The 17,784-nt window shown below is 41.2% G+C and overlaps 1 protein-coding gene across 4 annotated transcripts in view; it reads right to left on the bottom strand.

Moving 5' to 3' along the window:
* Positions 1-216: 216 nt before the first annotated feature.
* Positions 217-17,784, bottom strand: part of LOC309800970 (protein argonaute-4) — a 39,266-nt gene continuing 21,698 nt past the window's right edge. For 2 of the 4 annotated variants that reach the window (XM_082615308.1, XM_082615310.1), the window contains 6 exons: positions 16,984-17,143; positions 13,485-13,803; positions 13,200-13,334; positions 6,781-6,882; positions 6,326-6,525; positions 217-4,252 (listed from right to left, as the gene is read on the bottom strand). In XM_082615308.1, the coding sequence (XP_082471434.1) occupies positions 4,144-4,252; positions 6,326-6,525; positions 6,781-6,882; positions 13,200-13,334; positions 13,485-13,803; positions 16,984-17,143 (1,025 nt within the window). In that variant the 3' untranslated portion in view covers positions 217-4,143. The remainder of the gene's footprint in view (positions 4,253-6,325; positions 6,526-6,780; positions 6,883-13,199; positions 13,335-13,484; positions 13,804-16,983; positions 17,144-17,784) is intronic. The other 2 variants (XR_014293516.1, XM_082615309.1) reach the window with 2 other exon arrangements.

The following is a 17,784-nucleotide window of genomic DNA, read 5'->3' as shown; positions in this document are numbered from 1 at the left end:
ATTGAGGAAACTGTTTTTAAAAAGTAAGCATGGGGAATTCCCCGGCGGTCCAGTGGTTAGGACTCTGTGCTTTCACTGCCGAAGGTGTGGGTTCAATTCCTGGTTGAGAAACAAAGACCCCACAAGCTGCGCGGTGTGGCCAAAAAAAAAAAAAAGTAACCATGTGTATTGCTATTACAGTATACGCTATATTTATTAGACAATTGACAAGAAAAACAATGTTTGGCACAAGAATGCCAATTTATTCTTTTATGGACACATGAACACAAAATATCCCTGCAGGCCAAAAAAAATTGCAAAATTTAAACAACCATCATCTTATCTCAACTCGGGAATACCACCCCTCCCTTAAAAGTTTAGAAAGTACCTCGTATTGCTAGAGACATACATCCAGTCCAAATTTAATAAAATACATTTTAGAACATCACAGGCCTAACAATATAGAAACAAAAATGACACCATTAGTCAAATGAACAAATGCAAACATTTTTCAGCTACTAGACACAGAAAGAGCATGAATATGTCAATAGCAAGGGGTAAGAAAATGGTTAATCGATAACAAGATCTTCCCTTTAATTTTTTTTTTTTTTTTTTCTTGTGGTACGCGGGCCTCCCACCGCTGCGGCCCCTCCCGTAGCAGAGCACAGGCTCCGGACGCGCAGGCCCAGCGGTCATGGCCCACGGGCCCAGCCGCTCTGCGGCATGCAGGATCCCCCCGGACTGGGGCACGAACCCGCGTCCCCTGCATCGGCAGGCGGACCCTCAACCACTGCGCCACCAGGGAAGCCCTTCCCTTTAATTTTACAAGGAAAAATCCTTGGAGTTGAAGCAGTATTGATACAATGCCCTCAGCCTCCACTTTCTTAAAATGAAAGCAGAGCTACCACCTTGCTATTGAGCAAGAAAATCTTACAGCACATCCACAAAGGGTTGCTAGGGCAGGGCGGAGAGGGTGAGCCTGGTTAAACAGTGGATTACCTTTTCCCACAGGAAGGGTAGGTAGCTGAGCCAGGTAGGTAAGCTCTGATATAGGCTGGGCACCAGATCCTAAAATACAGACCATATAGAATATGTCTGCTTGTAAATCATCACCTTTGGAAGCAGCAAATAGAATTTACAGTAAGAATGAATAGGTTCTGCCTGCCCAGACTGCTGGGCAGCTAGTTCACTCTACAGCTAACAACAACAACAAAACATAATTGGTTCAACATTTGGATCTTCACCACTCTTTTAATGTCCCCGTGCCTTATCCCAAAACTGTTAACTCTTTAGCACTGCTACGTTTAAATCTTTCACACCACGTGACAGTGCCTGAACAGGCTGCATTAAAAAAAAACCAAACAGCCTACACCTACTTCTAGAGAATGCACACCTCCCATTGATTGACACATGCATAATGATTCCATCAGTCCCAAGGGGTTAACGTGTTCAAATTGTCAAGCCAAATTAAAACTATGCATTCAGACCTGCTTGCAGTAAGTATTGCTGCAACTCGGATTCTGCAGTAATTATCTCTTAAAGATCCACCACTCAGCAAGTTTTTTCCAACAATCCTAATACTTCTAGATTTCTTTCCTTTTGTCCAAAACGGCAGCATTACACCCTCAAAGGTACTGTTTTCCTATAAAAATAGGCCTCCCGGCTTTTCCTCCACCACTACACTGATTTGCCCCAGCGTACTAGGACTGACTGAGGTCTTACAAGCTATACAGTTCAAGGTCGAGTGTATAGCCCATCTGCAAGCACGTCAGGGCTTCCTGGCACTCCGCCTTGCTCCCTGCTCCATACATGCCAGGAGATGGTGAGAAGTGATGCTTCTTCTGTGCATTAACAAGCAAGTCCGAGGCACTCAAGTGCAGGTGGGGTGCCCTCTGGCCAGCCAGCCGGCCACCAAGAGTTCTTCACATCCTGGACTCCAGCAAGTCATCCTTTTCCTAGAGAAAACTTCCGTTTTTCCTCCTCTTGTATCCAGGGTGGCCAAGCTGAAGGGTATTTTCTGTGCTCTCCCTGAACAAGTGTGAATAAAAAGCAGCAGCCAGGCCCTCACCAACGTGTCCTGATTTGTAGTGTCCAAGTGAGGTATTTGCAAAAAAGGAAAATCTTAAGAAATTAACATCTGCCATCTTCTTCACTCCTGCCTGTGCTGTGCCTCAATTACAGAGCTTGCTTTCATCCCACTCTATGAAGAGAACAAGGACGTCTGCACTTGTATCTTAATGAGCTTTAGGACTCCATATACATTATAAAACTCTCAGAGACCAGTCTCAGCAAACACTGGTGGTGCCGCTGATCAACAGCACATGGAAATGTAAACTTTAATGTATTTACAAGCTTGTTTAAAAGACTGAAGAAAAACAGTGCTTTATATTGCTGGGATTTTGAGAAGGCTAGTTTAAGAGATTTGGACCGGCTAATGAGTTCAAGCAACATCCTTCACCGTTAGATCCAGTGTTTCCCCCACCAGCAGTTTCCAGACAGAGGTGGCAAAACCGTTTTACCACACTGCATCTATCTCTTCCCCCAGCACCTTCCTCAGCCATATGGAGTGGATCTGGGCCTTTTATCCCTCCTTTCAGCTCTCACTCCTGAGGTTCCAGGACAGAGAATTCCAAGTCAGTAAAATTTGGGCTGGGAAACACTGGCTGGAACTATCAATACTCTATGTAACTGTTGTCCATTCACAAAGTATTATCTACACTAAATACAAAATACCTTTTCCCCCACATTTTAACTGATGCTTGCTTTAGATCAACTCCCTTCGTTTGGACAAGAAAGGAATCCTGTCTCCCTGTGAACGGAATCCAGAATCTATTAAGAAAAATCAACCTTTTCTATGCAGTTTTAGTTTAATAAAAGGAAGGAAACCCCACCAGGTACATTTCAGGTTGAAAGAGAAGCAAAAAATTTGCACTACAAGTAATTGTGTGAGTAACCTTGATTCCCAGGGAATAAAGTTTTAAATGCTGGTACATTTTTGCAAGTTGCAGCATCACTCAAGGTACCTTAAGGACTGGCAAAGCCTATTCAATAAGGAAGCATCCTGGTTCTAGCTTATTTTAAAACAAAGTGACAGGACACCAACTGTGACTATAAATCAGATAAAAAGAATTCTTTAAAAAGGCATGGAAATATATGTCTTTTCTGACCAGTTTCAGAAATTGCCAGATTATGATCTATAAGAAATAGCTGATAAAAATCATACCGAAATCTCATCTAAAAAACTACACTGTCAGGGGGAGGAAGAGGAGGGACTTTAAAAAATGTTTATTGCCAAAGTTAACTTGCTATGAGAAAAGTTTAAAAATCATTTAGATCTAACAGACCACACAGCAGCATAAAATGGGCACTTTTGAAAACTCTGAAAAATACTAAAAGCTAATTTTTTTCAAAGAGGGGGAAACATGAGTACTTTTACCATGGCAGTGTTATCTGTCACCATGACATGCATTACATGTGTTACACATTCACAAAAGTCAACCAAATAAGAGAACTGCCTGTCTGAATCTGCAGCCAAATATAGTGCAATTGCCTGGCAGCCTGTACTTGCACCAGCACAAGTCTGTAGAGATCAATAGATAAAGTAGTAAAACTAATAAAACTCTGTAAAACTTTCAAAAATTAATGCTCGTTAAAGGCATTTACAGTGGCGAAGTCAGAAATCTCCATTAAAAAGCCTATGGACCCACACAATTAAATAGTTACACTGAACTGAAGTAGATTGTTTGGTTTTTCTCTCCCATTTATGCATATACCCCACTCGACGAATACAGAAAAAAGGAATAAGCTTCTCTTGTAAGACTAGAGGGATGCGGTGAACACCACAGCTAGCAAAATAGTCCATAGAAACCTTTCTCATAAAGTCCTTTAGAAAGTTCAGGCTGAGTAGCCTTTGCATGATGAGGTAAAAATTCAGCCCAGTGCATCAGAAAAGATAATCAGTGAGTATCTATTACTTTAAGAAAATGGCTCAATTTTGTTGATGCATCAGACAGTGCTGCGAAGTATAGATTCAGTGCAACTATTCTGAGTTGCTGGTAGAAGACCACCTGAAGTCAACTTGGCTCTCTCTAGAGGCAGTAGGCGTTTGAAACATTTTGAGCCTGCATGGGGTGCCAAACCGGTTGAGTTCTTTTTCTGAGACTCTCAGGCAAAATACATCGTGTGCTGGGTATCATGGTGGATCTGCACAGCTTTAGCCAAGGCCTGAGGATCTCGGCCATTGCTCTGTCCTGACACATGACTGCCTTCCGCACTGTAAAGAAAAGAAAGCAAAAAAACCAAGAGTAACAAAAGACCACTTCAAACTCCACATGTTTCAAATAGCATGAATAGTACTAGATTCAAGATCTTGGGCTCAAGGTGTGGCTCCTTAAATAGTTTGTAACGTCTCTCTAAACATCAGTTTGCTCAACTGAAAATGCAATACAACTTATTTAATGGCTGTTGCAATTAATTAGAATAATGTCTGCAAAGACCCAAATCTTCAGCAGTGCCTACACAAGGACTTCCATTGTCTGTTATGTCTGGTTAATGCCTACTTGTCCTTTAGGCTTCAGTGAAATGTCATTTCCCCCAAAGAAATCTTCCCTGATTCTGAAGTTCAGGTCAGAGCCACCTGGAATATACTTGCACAGAATCCTCTACTTTTATTTTATTTGAAAGATTATTATTTGGATAATTATGTATTTCCCTACTGGGATGTAACCTCCAAGAAAGCAGCAACTTTGTCTGTCTTACTCACCACTAAATCCTTAGTGCCTGCCACATAGCATTGCCTCAATAACCATTTGTTGAATGGATGAATGAATGAATGAATGAATGTGCTTAGCACAGTGCTGGAACGTAACAGATACTCAGCAAATGTTACTATGCCACCAGCCTTTCTTGTCTTCCCCTCACTAGCTATACGAGCCCGGACAAGTAACAACTCCTCTGAACTTGATCTTTTAGGATAACAGTAACAACTTCTGAACATACCTTTTAAGGGCACCATGTGATAAAAGGCTTAGTAAATGGGAAATCACCATCCCTCTTCTGACTTCTCTACTTAAATTATTATTACCCTTATCATCTAGGCTCAAAATCTTAGTCATTTTTTACTTCATCCTCTTCTCTGTCACTCACATCCAATTAACTGTTGAGTAATATCTATTTTATCCCAGGATTAGCCTTTTACGTTAAACAAAGGTAATCTTGCTCTAACATATTCTTCCAGCTTCATGCCTGCTATTCCCCTTTCAAATGCTCCAACCAAAGAAAACTTGCTATTGTTCAAACATGTCACTTGTCTTCTCTTCTTTGTGTCCATTATTCCCTCTGCCTGGAAAATTCTTTTCTCTTCTTTGTAGAGCCAAATCCTACCCATCCAGCTATGAAATCTCTAACAGACTTTCCTCTGATGTCCACTTTCATCTATACTGCTATGGGCTAATTGTCAGTTCTATGTTTGCCTGTATTGTATCCCATACTGAAGCATAAAATCCCAGGAAACATGTCTTCCTCAACTTACAGTTTTTAGTACCTAGTACAGTGTTGGGCACACAGGCAATACCTAGTAAATGTGTTGAATGAATATGTATATTACAGAATGGAAGGTACAAAGCCACAGCTGGGCATTTTCCATAATAGCGTACTTTCAACCCGTACAGAAATAGACTTGCAGTGGAATGTCTACTATTTAGCAGCTGAATTCGGACTTGGGGAAGAGCCCAGAAACTGCTACACTTCACAGATGGTCATTTGGGGAAAAAACTTTAATGCAGAAAGCTTGTTTAGTTATTTAATAGTAGCTCAATATCAGGTCAATATGTCTGATTCTCCTGAGATCATTATTTGGGGGTGAGAATGGGCTGGTACCCCACCTGTTCCCGACACAAACCCAGGTTCCCTCTGATACATTCTCCAAGACTGTTCTGAAAGTAAAGTGAACTGGTCAGGACTTCCCCCTTGCATGAAGTAGAATCCACAGGCCTGTGACTGCTCTGACTGGAGCCAGGGCACTGGGCTGGACACCTTTTCAGGCTGCTTAGGACCTGAGCAGAACTGAAATGCATTTGGCTCTATAGGAAATCCACAGGCAGTTTCAAATGAGACTGCTTTTTGGGGCAGACTTTAGACACATCATACAAGTATGAACAAGCCTGGGCAATTTTTGGACCAAAAGTCACATTATCAGCTCTTAAAGGCACATGTAATTTTATTTGCTCCTTGAAATGTAAACCCTAAAAGGAAGTTTAACTCTCCCTAAAAGTTTTCTATAGTAGCTCATTTTTTTTAATATGCTGCTAACACAGACAGAAAGATTTTATTTGCCTGAGAAACTTGCCTGTCATGATCTTTATCCACCAGATGATACCTTGCCCTGAATGCTACAAGGCGGGCATAATAGGCAGGGGCTGGAATAGAGACTGAGCGTGTGCACCGCACATAGGTATGACATAGCTGGTAAGTTAGTAGCTGGAGCTCATCTGCGGTGAAGCAGTTGTCATCCCACAAGACCTGGTAATGTGAAGGACGGCTGGTTCCCTGGAGAAAGAGTTTTATGATTAATGTCTCTGACATGGGTTGACTACCTGAGAGAATTGAAACCTACTTAAATTCAGAAATATTCCTGCCTAGAACACCTACAAGCAGATACCTAGACCAAAAGATAACAGTTCTAGGATACAAGCATTAACAAAGTTATGTACAGTGTTTTAACAACAAGTCTACTCAAGCTAGTTGCTGAATTTGCAAACACCTCCCTGTCAAATCAAAGACCTGGACTAGCTTCCAAATTACCTGAATTCCTGCATGACTACAGAGGTAAAAGTCAAACTCAGATGGATGTGTGATGGTGCTATCCACGGTAGTGCCTGCTGGTACATTGCCACTTTTCCCCACCTAAAAAAAAAAAAAAAAAAAAGTATAATTAGTCATCAAAGTGCTAAACTGAGCTCAAGCCATTAGTAACAAGTTAGTATACTGCTCTTAAGTGAACTCTTGAAAATCAGTTTAATTCAAGATGTTGAATTTTCTGTAACTTTCCATTAGCCCAACTATTTCAACCTTAGATATTTTCTCAAATATACTCCACTGTTTCTCTAAGGGAATCCAGACAAAGAATTATTTTACCTGTGGCTTTGGGCTACATTATTGTCATCTATTTTACAGATGACACTTTGGTGTGTTCACAGAGGGGGAAAAAAGACATTTAAGATGGATAAGCTTCCTAGGGGGGAAAAAAATCAGTTTTATTCCTTATTTGGAGTAAAAAAAAAAAAAAACCTACAACTTTCAGTAAAAGTTAAGATGAAGGAATCTGTGAACTGGTTCACCAGGTTCAACAAAATTAATACTTTTACAGGATCAATAAAAGAATTCACTGGCACATGCATTATCAGGAAGAGTGCATTGAAATGAGAATTAGGAAAACCACAGTTTCAGTTCTAAGCCCAGCCTTGCAACTACATACCTTGAACAAAGCATAATATCTTTGGGCCTCAATCTAATCACCCATAAAATTAGGTGATGATCTCTGATACTTTTAAAATTCTAAAATTCTTCTATAGCCAAATTCTAAAATCAAACTTTTAGAAAAGCAGAGAGGAGAACTTCAAGAAAAGGAATTAAATCTTGCTATTTGGTCAGTTTTCATCCACTTCTGCTGTACACATGGGTTCCACACGAGGTAGTACATTTAGCATATTGGCACAAATTTGATGGGAATTTATTTGGCTCCATTCTAACTATTGTTAACTTCAGCTGAAGATCATGCACCAATGCATATAATAATAACATACATGAGTATAGAAAAGTCTCATTCCATGAAATTCATATGTGACCTTGGGTACCTAGCTGGACAAGAGGAAATGTAACTGAGCTACAATCATTCTAGTATTGTTTCCCAAAGTGTATGCTTTAGAGATATTAGTTCTGCAGGATGTGTTTAGGTGTTTTATGGTCAAATAAATTTCAGTGATACAGGGTTAAACCACAGTTGAAAGGCTTTTCTATTGTATGACTTCTCAGAACTTTTATCTAGTAATGTATAATCTTTAAGAGGGAGATGGAGTATACAGCATTTCCCAAACTTATTTGACCATAGAATCCCTTTTTAAAAATCTCTTGGGGGCTTCCCTGGTGGCGCACTGGTTGAGAGTCCGCCTGCCAATGCAGGGGACATGGGTTTGTGCCCTGGTCCGGGAGGATCCCACATGCCACGGAGCGGCTGGGCCCGTGAGCCATGGCCACTGAGCCTGCACGTCTGGAGCCTTTGCTCCGTAACGGGAGAGGCCACAACAGTGAGAGGCCCGCGTACTGAAAAAAAAAAAAAAAATCTCTTGGAATCTACAGATGAGAACCTAAAGAGGTGCTGCCCTGGGGAAAAGGGGGTCTAGGCATGTTCATTTCAATAATTATTGCTTGAGCACCATGTGCAAGGCTCTGCAACAGATGTTGGGGATGAGAGACAGAGTCACAGAGAGAACTAAAGAACCTGCCCTCCTGCTCTTCATGAAAGTCACAGGCAATGAACTGCAATGCAATGTAATAAGGGCCTTATGGAAAGCACTGGGAAAAGCTGGTGGGAGGAAATGGTTGAGCCATGCCTTATAGGATAAGTACAGGTTGGATGGAGGGAATAGAATGAAAATGGAAACATTCCAATACCCCTTACAGTCAGGAATGGATAAACAAACTGTGGTTCATCTATATCACAAAATACTACTCAGCAATAAAAAAGGAACAAACTACTGATACATACAATAACGTGGATGAATCTCAAATGCATTATGCTAAGTAAAAGAAGCCAGACCAAAGGCTATGACTTCTTTTCATATGACATACTGGGAAAAACAAAACTATAGGGATGGAATATACATCAGTGGTTGTCAGGGGCTGTAGGTAAGGGAAAGGGCTGACTACAAAAGGGCATAAGAGAGTTTTTATGTGCGACAGAATCATTCTATATATTAAGGTGGTAGTTTTACACAACTGTATGCATTTTTCAAAACATGCAGAACAGTATGCTAAAAATAGTGAATTTTACTGGGTCTATATTATATCTTATTATAAAAATAATGGGGAAAAAAAGGTGGGATGGATGTGGTCATTCCAGGGATAAAAATACACAATGTATATGGGAAATGGAAATAGTCACATTGCTAATGGAAAGTGTATGGGGGCATGGTGAAAGATCAAACTAAATGTGTTTTGGCTACCATGGGAAAACACTGAGCATCATAAGAAAGCATCTGGTAGGCAATAGGGGTAACATGAAGATTTTTGAGCAGTGGAGTGGCAGGATAAGATCTGTATTTTAAAAACCTAGCCCTGACAGTAGGTGGAGGATATATTTGTGAAGGAGGAATGGAGACAGGGAGACTGCTAGGAGCCTCCTGCAATACTGAAGAGTTCTGCCTAGGGCAGACGGAACACACAAGAGGAAGAGTTGAGCCAAGAGATTTCAGGGCAGAACACAGAGAATTGTTTGACCCACTGAACATGGGAAGTGGGGACAGGAATAGAGGAGAAGAATTTAAAGACAACTCTGAAGTTTCTCACTTGGCTGACTAATATATAGTGATGCCAAGCAATAGAAGAATAGTAAAATTGGGGGAGGAATAGCTTTTAGATGCGGAGAAAACAATAAAGAGAAGGTTTAGATGTGCTTTGCTTGAAATGCCTGTGGTAGATTGTATCACTGGTGCCAAATATTCCCATGCCCCTCCCTGGGGGAGGATTATACATCCCTACCCAGTTAACTCAGAAGTGGCCATGTAACTTCCTTTGGCTAATAAAATGTGGCGTGAAATGTGCTACTTCTGGGCAGAAGCTTTAACAGCCAGCATATGGCTTGTCATGTATCTTTTTTCCCCTCTACTACAATGACTGGTGAAGTTCCAGACAGATGCTTCTCTGTCAGCCTAGGTTCCAAAGGGAGGACAGCGAGGTCCCAGCTGTAGCAGTGCCACAATGAATGTGTAATGTCAACAAGAAATAAATCTTAGTAAAGCCACTAAGGCTTTGGAGTCTTTTGTTACCACAGCACAGCCTAGTCTATCTTGACTGATACAATGCCTACAGAGCATCTAAGTAAACTGGTAGACAGAAGTGCAGATCAGGAGCTGCACAGAAAATCTGGGGCTGGAAATACAGATTTAGGAATCTATAAGCAAATAAGTGAATCTGGAAAAGTAGGTGAGACTAAGGGAGTTGAAATTGAGAAGAGAAGAGAGAAATATGAAATGCCAGGAAGCATCAATGTTTAATGGACAGAGGAAGAAGAGGAGTCAAAGAAAGCCTAATTAGGGTTTCCCTGGTGGCGCAGTGGTTGAGAGTCTGCCTGCCGATGCGGGGGACGTGGGTTCGTGCCCCGGTCCGGGAGGATCCCACATGCCGCGGAGCAGCTGGGCCTGTGAGCCGTGGCCGCTGGGCCTGCGCATCCGGAGCCTGTGCTCCGCAACGGGAGAGGCCACAGCAGTGAGAGGCCCGCGTACTGCAAAAAAAAAAAAAAAAAAAAAAAAAGAAAGCCTAATTACAGAGGTGGGTAGTGAGCCTGGAAAATCATATTGCTAAGGCCAAAGAAGGCAAACATCCATAAGTGCTTCAAAGGGGTCAGTGTGGGAACTTGACAAGATATTGCTGGATTCAAAATGAGCAAGTCATTGAGAGAACGACCTCAGTGGAGTCAGTGAAATAAAAGTCAGGCAACAGAGAACTGAAGTATTATGTGAGAAGACACAAAAAGAAAATCAAGTGTTTTTTTCCTATAAGTTTGGTCATGAAAGGGAGGAAAGAAAAAATGGCAGATAGATTGAGGGAGAAGGGAAGTTTTGAGGGAGACTGAGGAAGAGTTGAGAAACTATAAAAGGTGAGGAGAGGGAGGCAATGGCATGGGAAAAACAGAAATTTTGAAAAAAAAAGGATAATTAATGAAGTGAGGCTCTACAGAAGGCAGAAAGCATTAAAAACAAAAGCATAGGTGGAGGGAAAGAAAACATAGGTGGAGAGATTAGCCTCTGAGATTCAAGGAAGAAAATAAGAAAACACAGATTTAGCTAAATTTGAAAGTAAAGGGGAGGAAGCCGAGAAAATTCATGCCTTCTCAATTTTGTTTTCTGGAGGAAATAGAAGGTTATTCTATAGTTGGCAACGAATGCTTCATGGATGGGGCTGGGGACTTGAGAAGAGTATAAAGGTTTAGAACAGATGTTATGCGGAATACGATAAATGAAAAGAAACTGCAGCATCAAAGGCCTGGCTGAGATTTGCTGTCAAGAACTTGTATTATGGTTCATTATTAAATAAATGACTTTTTTCCTCAGCAACCTCAATCAGCCCAAGACTAGAAGCAGAAGAAATGGGCAAGTACACTAATTCAGAGTTGGAGACTGGCAAGAGGCATGTTTAGAGAATTGAAGATGTTGGTGTCAGGGGTGCAAAGTAGACCAAGGATTGGGACTGTCAATCTTCAAAGGTCAGGAGTGACACTGGATGGTCAAGAACAAAGCTATGAGATAGCATGGGGGTTTAGAAAGATAGTCCAGGTCCTAAAGTTACATGAATAGCAAGTCAACAGTGGGATGGAGTGTGACTATGCAATTAAGGAGGGGATGGCAGGATGTTTTGTGCCCAGAGCTCGGTCAAGAGCTCAGAGAATTTGAATTAGCAGAATTTAAGAAGTATTACCAAGTCAGAGTTTGGCAATTTGGAAGACAGTATTTTGAACCTGAGCTGATTGGTGGACCTGTGGCCCAAGGGTAAAACCTTAGTTCTCTAATGATTCAGAAAACAAGAAGAAACAGCTCAGCCTTGGATTAGAGACAGAAACTAAGCATGTGGGACTTCCCTGGTGGTGCAGTGGTTAAGAATCCGCCTGCCAATGCAGGGGACACAGGTTTGAGCCCTAGTCCAGGAAGATCCCACATGCCGCAGAGCAACTAAGCCTGTGCACCACAACTACTGAGCCCGCGTGCCACAACGACTGAAGCCCGCGCGCCTAGACCTCGTGTTCTGCAACAAGAGAAGCCACTGCAATGAGAAGCCCAAGCACTGCAACGGAGAGTATCCCCCGCTCGCCGCAACTAGAGAAAACCCGCGTGCAGCAACAAAGACCCAACGCAGCCAAATATTAATTAATTAATTAATTAATTAAAAAGAAAAATCTAATCCTTAAAAAAATAAAACAAACTAAACGTGTACTAGAAAACAGTGGGAGTGACCCACAAGACAACAAGATCAGGAAACAGAAAGAACTGGTCTCTCTGGGAGTGGATCGGGGAGGGCCTGAAAAAGTTGAAGTAATGTCATAGAAAAGATCATAGAAGTAAAGTCATCCAACTCTGTGTACCTAAAATTTACCTAGTTTACACATTAATGTCAGATTAGAAATAGGTTACACAAAATGCCTTTTATCAAATGCTAGAAATTGTACCCAAAATTAACATTCATTTACTAAGTTAATCCTTAACAACAACCCTGTGAGATAGGTATTGTTCTTATCACACTTTACAGTTAGAACATTACGGCTTAGAGAAGTTAACCTGTCCATGGTCAGTAAATGTGACATCACAAGCATTCAAAGTGTGTACCCTAAGAATCCCCTGCACTGATGTAAAATCATTTGGAAGAGAAATTCTTCTTTATACCCTAGAACCATGCCTTAGGCGCTGGTAGCAAAAAACAGCAAATGGTAATAAAGTCCAAGTAGTAAACCTTCCCTTTGGAGGTTTCCTGTATCACCATAGTGTACATGGCTTTTTTTAACTTCTCCCTCTAAAAACTCTAGAAACCAGTATTGCTGTCACATAAGAGAAATATTCAGTCTTGAAACCTGTATCATTCAAAATTGCTCATCTAAGCTCAATTGGAGTTAGTATGCTTATTAAATTATTATTAGGCACTTCTGCTTTAAAAAAAAAAAACTATATGTATGCCTACTCAAAAACACATTCACAGGACTCCCCTGGTGGTCCAGTCAGTAAGACTCTGCGCTCCCAGTGCAGGGGGGCTGGGTTCAATTCCTGGACAGGGAACTAGATCCTGCATGAGTGTGCAACTAAGAGTTCCCATGCTGCAACTAAGAGTCCGCACGCTGCAATGAAGATCCTGCATGCCGCAACAAAGACCCGGCACAGCCAAAATAAATAAATATTTTAAAAAAACCAAAAACATATTCACTTGCATCAGATAATAAAGCTTATCCTATGTGTTCTTACCCTCTCTGTTTTATCTGCACAGAAGAGTCGTGTGTGATGTCTTTTCTGCACCACAATATAGGTTATTCCCGGCCGGTAATCTTCTTCCAAACTAATACATGCCTTTCGAATTGCTATTAGTTCTGGCCAAGCTACCTAGGAGTTAGAAATAAAATGATGTTTAATTGAGAACTTGCCTATCTCTCAGGCATCTCTCAGATCTGATTTACTTGGAGTGGCAGATGGGAGGAAACTCCATCAGATACCTAGAAGCCCCAGAAGGTAACTATGGGATTAAGAGAGTACCTGTTTCATCTGTCCCTCGGATACCCCTCCACGGTAATAGATGATCCGAGTGGGTTTGAAGCGTGTGGATTTGTAGAACTGGATCAGCAGCTCTCGGACCATGTTAGTAAGGTCCTGGATTACCTCCTGACTATAGAGGAGCTCCTGGGAGATCTCCTGGCGGGACGTCTGCACCCGAACAGTGGCACAGTACCGGCTGGGGTGGCCGTCCATACTGCCAACGACAGCAGCAATGGAAGGCTTCTTCCCATCCCCTGCTGGGGGGTGCGTGACATCTGCTCCCAGGAAGATGACAGGCTGCTGGAACACCGAGGGCCTGCTCAGATTTAAGGAGACATTGCCACTCAGACATATGGATGAAAATGTTTTTGTTTAGCAAGATCACCAGACATAATCACAGGCATAATCTTATGAGAATAAAGACGTGCCCATTGGGAGAGAACTCTAATGCCCACTGAGTATCTGTGCCACCCAGTACAATATATTTGAACTGACTAAAGAAGCCAACATGGTTCTTCTGCAATAGTAGGAAGGGTAGAGTCAAGAAGAGGCCCCAACCCAAATTTAGCAAAATCTCTATGTGTAAAGGGAAAACTTTCCCAGAACAGGCTTTCTTGGGATCCTGGGATTTCTACAATGGATACTGAACTGCACAATGTACATGGAACTGGGACAAACCCCCCAATATATGAGACTTAGGGAAGAGAATAAAGTCTATCTCCTTCCCTATTTTATTTTCTCCATATATTTATCACTTTTACCACATATTTTACTTATTTATTTTATTTATTGTACACACACACACACACACACACACACACACACACACACACACACATGAATGTAAGCTCCATGAAGGCAGGAATTTTGTTTTGCTTTGTCTTGTTCACTGTTGTATCCCTAGTGCCTAAAACACTGCCTTGCTCACAGTTGGCACTCAACTAATATTTGCTAAAATAATGAATTCATTTATTTGGCACTAATTTATCTATGGAATTAAGGAGAAAAATATCATGCATGTATTACTTCTCTGGTAAATTCTTAAAGGTAGGATTTGGGACTGTGAATATTGATTTTTAAAGTATATCTAGGAGGCATCCCAAATCTGAAAATCTCATGTAATAGGTACTAAAGATGAGGTTCCATGTGGGCAGAGACTGGGTTGTATTTCTCTCTATATATCATCATACAACATGGGTTTGGCATAGTAGGGTATAAGAGCAAATGTATATACATAAGATACATACACAGAACATAATAACAGCTTACATATATTATGTACCAACCACTGTGCTAAGTACTTCACACGTATGAATTCATTTAGTCCTCACAACAATTCTATGAGGGTAGTACAATTATTATCTCAGATTTCCAGGTTTAAAAAGTGAGATATAAGAGGATAAGGAACTTCCTCAAGATTACACAGTTAGGAAGTGATAAAGCTGGAATCCAAACCCAGGAAGCCTGACAAAAAGGTCTGTACTCTATGCCACTATGTTACATTGTTTGGGGTAAAATTAAATCATGCTTTACGTTAACTTCCCCCATGGTCTGTATACCTCATCTACCAATGTTGCAGGAAGTATTTATTTACCTAGAAGTTTCATTCAAGGACAAAAATGAGAACTGTGATACAACTGTATAAGAGTAAGGCACTCAAATCCACCTTCTTAAGTATGAAAATGACTAATATCACAGACAAAATTTAACTTCCCAAATCACTTCCACATACAGGATTTCACATAAAAACATCGTAGAGTAGACAAGTCAGATATTATCTCAACAGACAAGGAAACTACAAGTTAACAAGGAGCCGCCCAATCTACGAAATGGGCAAAGGACTGAACAGGCCCATCACAAAAGAGGATGTTCACTTGGCCAATATGCATATGAAAATGTGCTTAACATGATTAGTCATCAGAGGATTGCAAATTAAAACTATCATGAGATACTATTACCCCCGACCAAAATGGATAAAATTAAAAGGACTGATACCACCAAGTGCTGGCAAGAAAATGAGCAACTAGAACTCTCAGTGGAAATATAAATTGGTACAACCACTTTGGAAAACTACAGTAGTCCCCCCTTATCTGCAGAGGATGTGTTCCAAGATGCCCAGTGGATGTACCAAATCCTATATCTACTGGTTTTCTTTCCTATACTAATGGATGGGTAGCATAAACAGCTTAAATACACTGGACAAAGGGATAATTCATGTCCAGGGCTGGATGGAGAGGGAGAGTTTGAGATTTCATCGGGCTACGCAGAATGGCACGCAATTTAAAACCTAAGAATTGGGACTTCCCTGGTGGTGCAGTGGTTAAGAATCCACCTGCCAGTGCAGGGGACACGGGTTTGAACCCTGGTCCGGGAAGATCCCACATGCCACGGAGCAACCAAGCCCATGTGCCACAACTACTGAGCCTGCGCTCTAGAGCTCACGAGCCACAACTACGGAGCCCACATGCCACAACTACTGAGCCTGCGTGCCACAACTACTGAAGCCCGTGTGCCACAACTACTGAAGCCCGTGCACCTAGACCTTGTGTTCCACAACAAGAGAAGCCATCGCAATGAGAAGCCCGCACACCACAATGAAGAGTAGCCCCTGCTCGCTGCAACTAGAGAAAGCCCATGCACAGCAACGAAGACCCAACTCAGCCAAAAATAAATAAATAAATTAATTAATTAATTAATTAATTAAAACTGAAGAATTGTTTATTTATGGAATTTTTCCACTTAATATTTTCGGACAGAGGTTGACTGCAGGTAACTGAAACCAGGGCAAGTGAAACTGCAGATAAGGGGGGACTACTGCATTTGATAGTATCTATCAATGCTAAATACATATATTTTCTATAAGTCAGCAATTCCACTCTTGCAAGAGTAACAGTACTTAATTCCACCAAAAATGTAGAAGACTTGTATAATAAATGTATAAGAATATCTAAAATTTTGTAGTATAATCATAAAATGAAATAATACACAACAAAAAAGAATAAACTTCTACTTAAAACAGCAACATGAATGAATCTCATAGACATGATATTCAGCAAAAGAAGACAGACACAAAATAGTATATACTGTATGGTTCCATTTATATGAAGTTCAAAAACAGGCAAAACTAGGGAATTCCCTGGCGGGCCAGTGGTTAGGACTCTGAGGTTTCACTGCCAAGGGCGCAGGTTCAATCCCTGGTCGGGGGAACTAAGATCCCACAAGCCACGGGGTGTGGACAGAAGAAAAACAGGCAAAACTAATCTATGATGCTGGAAGTCAGAACAGTCAGAACCTTTGGGGGTTATCTATTGGGAAGGGCCACGAGGAAGCCTGATGAGGTGCTGGATGTGTTCTATATTTAACTTGGGTGGTGGTTACATGAGTGCATACATATATAAGAAAAAGTAACCAAGATGTATATTTGAGATTTGTGTGCTTTATCATAAATTATGTAAGTTAGAGCTTAAGAAACAAATGGAAAAAGAGTTCAGGATCTTACCTTTGATGAGGTACAAGCACGTTGTTAATTCCTCCGAGCTTTGCATTTATCTTCAGGCAAAGGTTGGAAAGGGTTTGAGGTGAGGTCTTCACTACATTTTTTACCTGGACACACTGTGTAGCCATACCCAGGAGGGTATCTCCAACACGTTTCACCTCCGCTACAAAAATAAGTTTATTAATTAATTTAAAAATGTTGATATATTCTCCTGATTACTAAAAGTAGAGGGAAACACCCCCACACACACATTAACATTTACAAAGTGCCTACTATATACTGTACGTTGTGCTAGATGCTTTTCATGTGTGGTCCTTTCATCTGCTAAACCCCCAGGGCAATTTTTTTGAGTTTGGAAGGCTCTCTCCCTACCCTTTTCTTCCCTCCTGCAGGCTTTGAAGCTAGTCCACTTCCTTTATTCTACCACACAGCCTGCCACCACTCACCACTCACTCAAGTCCCTTGAGGTTCCTTTTCCCACAGGACTGGTCTGGCAAAGAAATCAATCTCCCCAGCTCCTCCCTCTCAGTACACACACCAGCCCTTTGAATTCTAAGGGATTTTTTTTCCTTCCTTCCCCTCCTCCCCCAAACACTACAGATAAAGAGAAGCTAACAAAAGAAACAAATATAGAGAGGGTTGAAGGCATTTTATAAAGTTCAAATGGTTGGTCTACATAGTTTCCAAATCCTTTACTTAGATGATAAGTCAAAAGAACTTTGTATCATTCTTCTTATAAGAGATACAAACTAAGCAGCTCCTATTCTGGAAGTGGTAGGCTCCCCCCTACTCTGATATTCCTAA

The sequence above is a fragment of the Mesoplodon mirus genome, assembly GCF_964341445.2.
Source record: "Mesoplodon mirus genome assembly, chromosome: 3".
Lineage (NCBI taxonomy): Eukaryota > Metazoa > Chordata > Mammalia > Artiodactyla > Ziphiidae > Mesoplodon > Mesoplodon mirus.
This window is presented reverse-complemented; position numbering and strand designations above follow the sequence as displayed.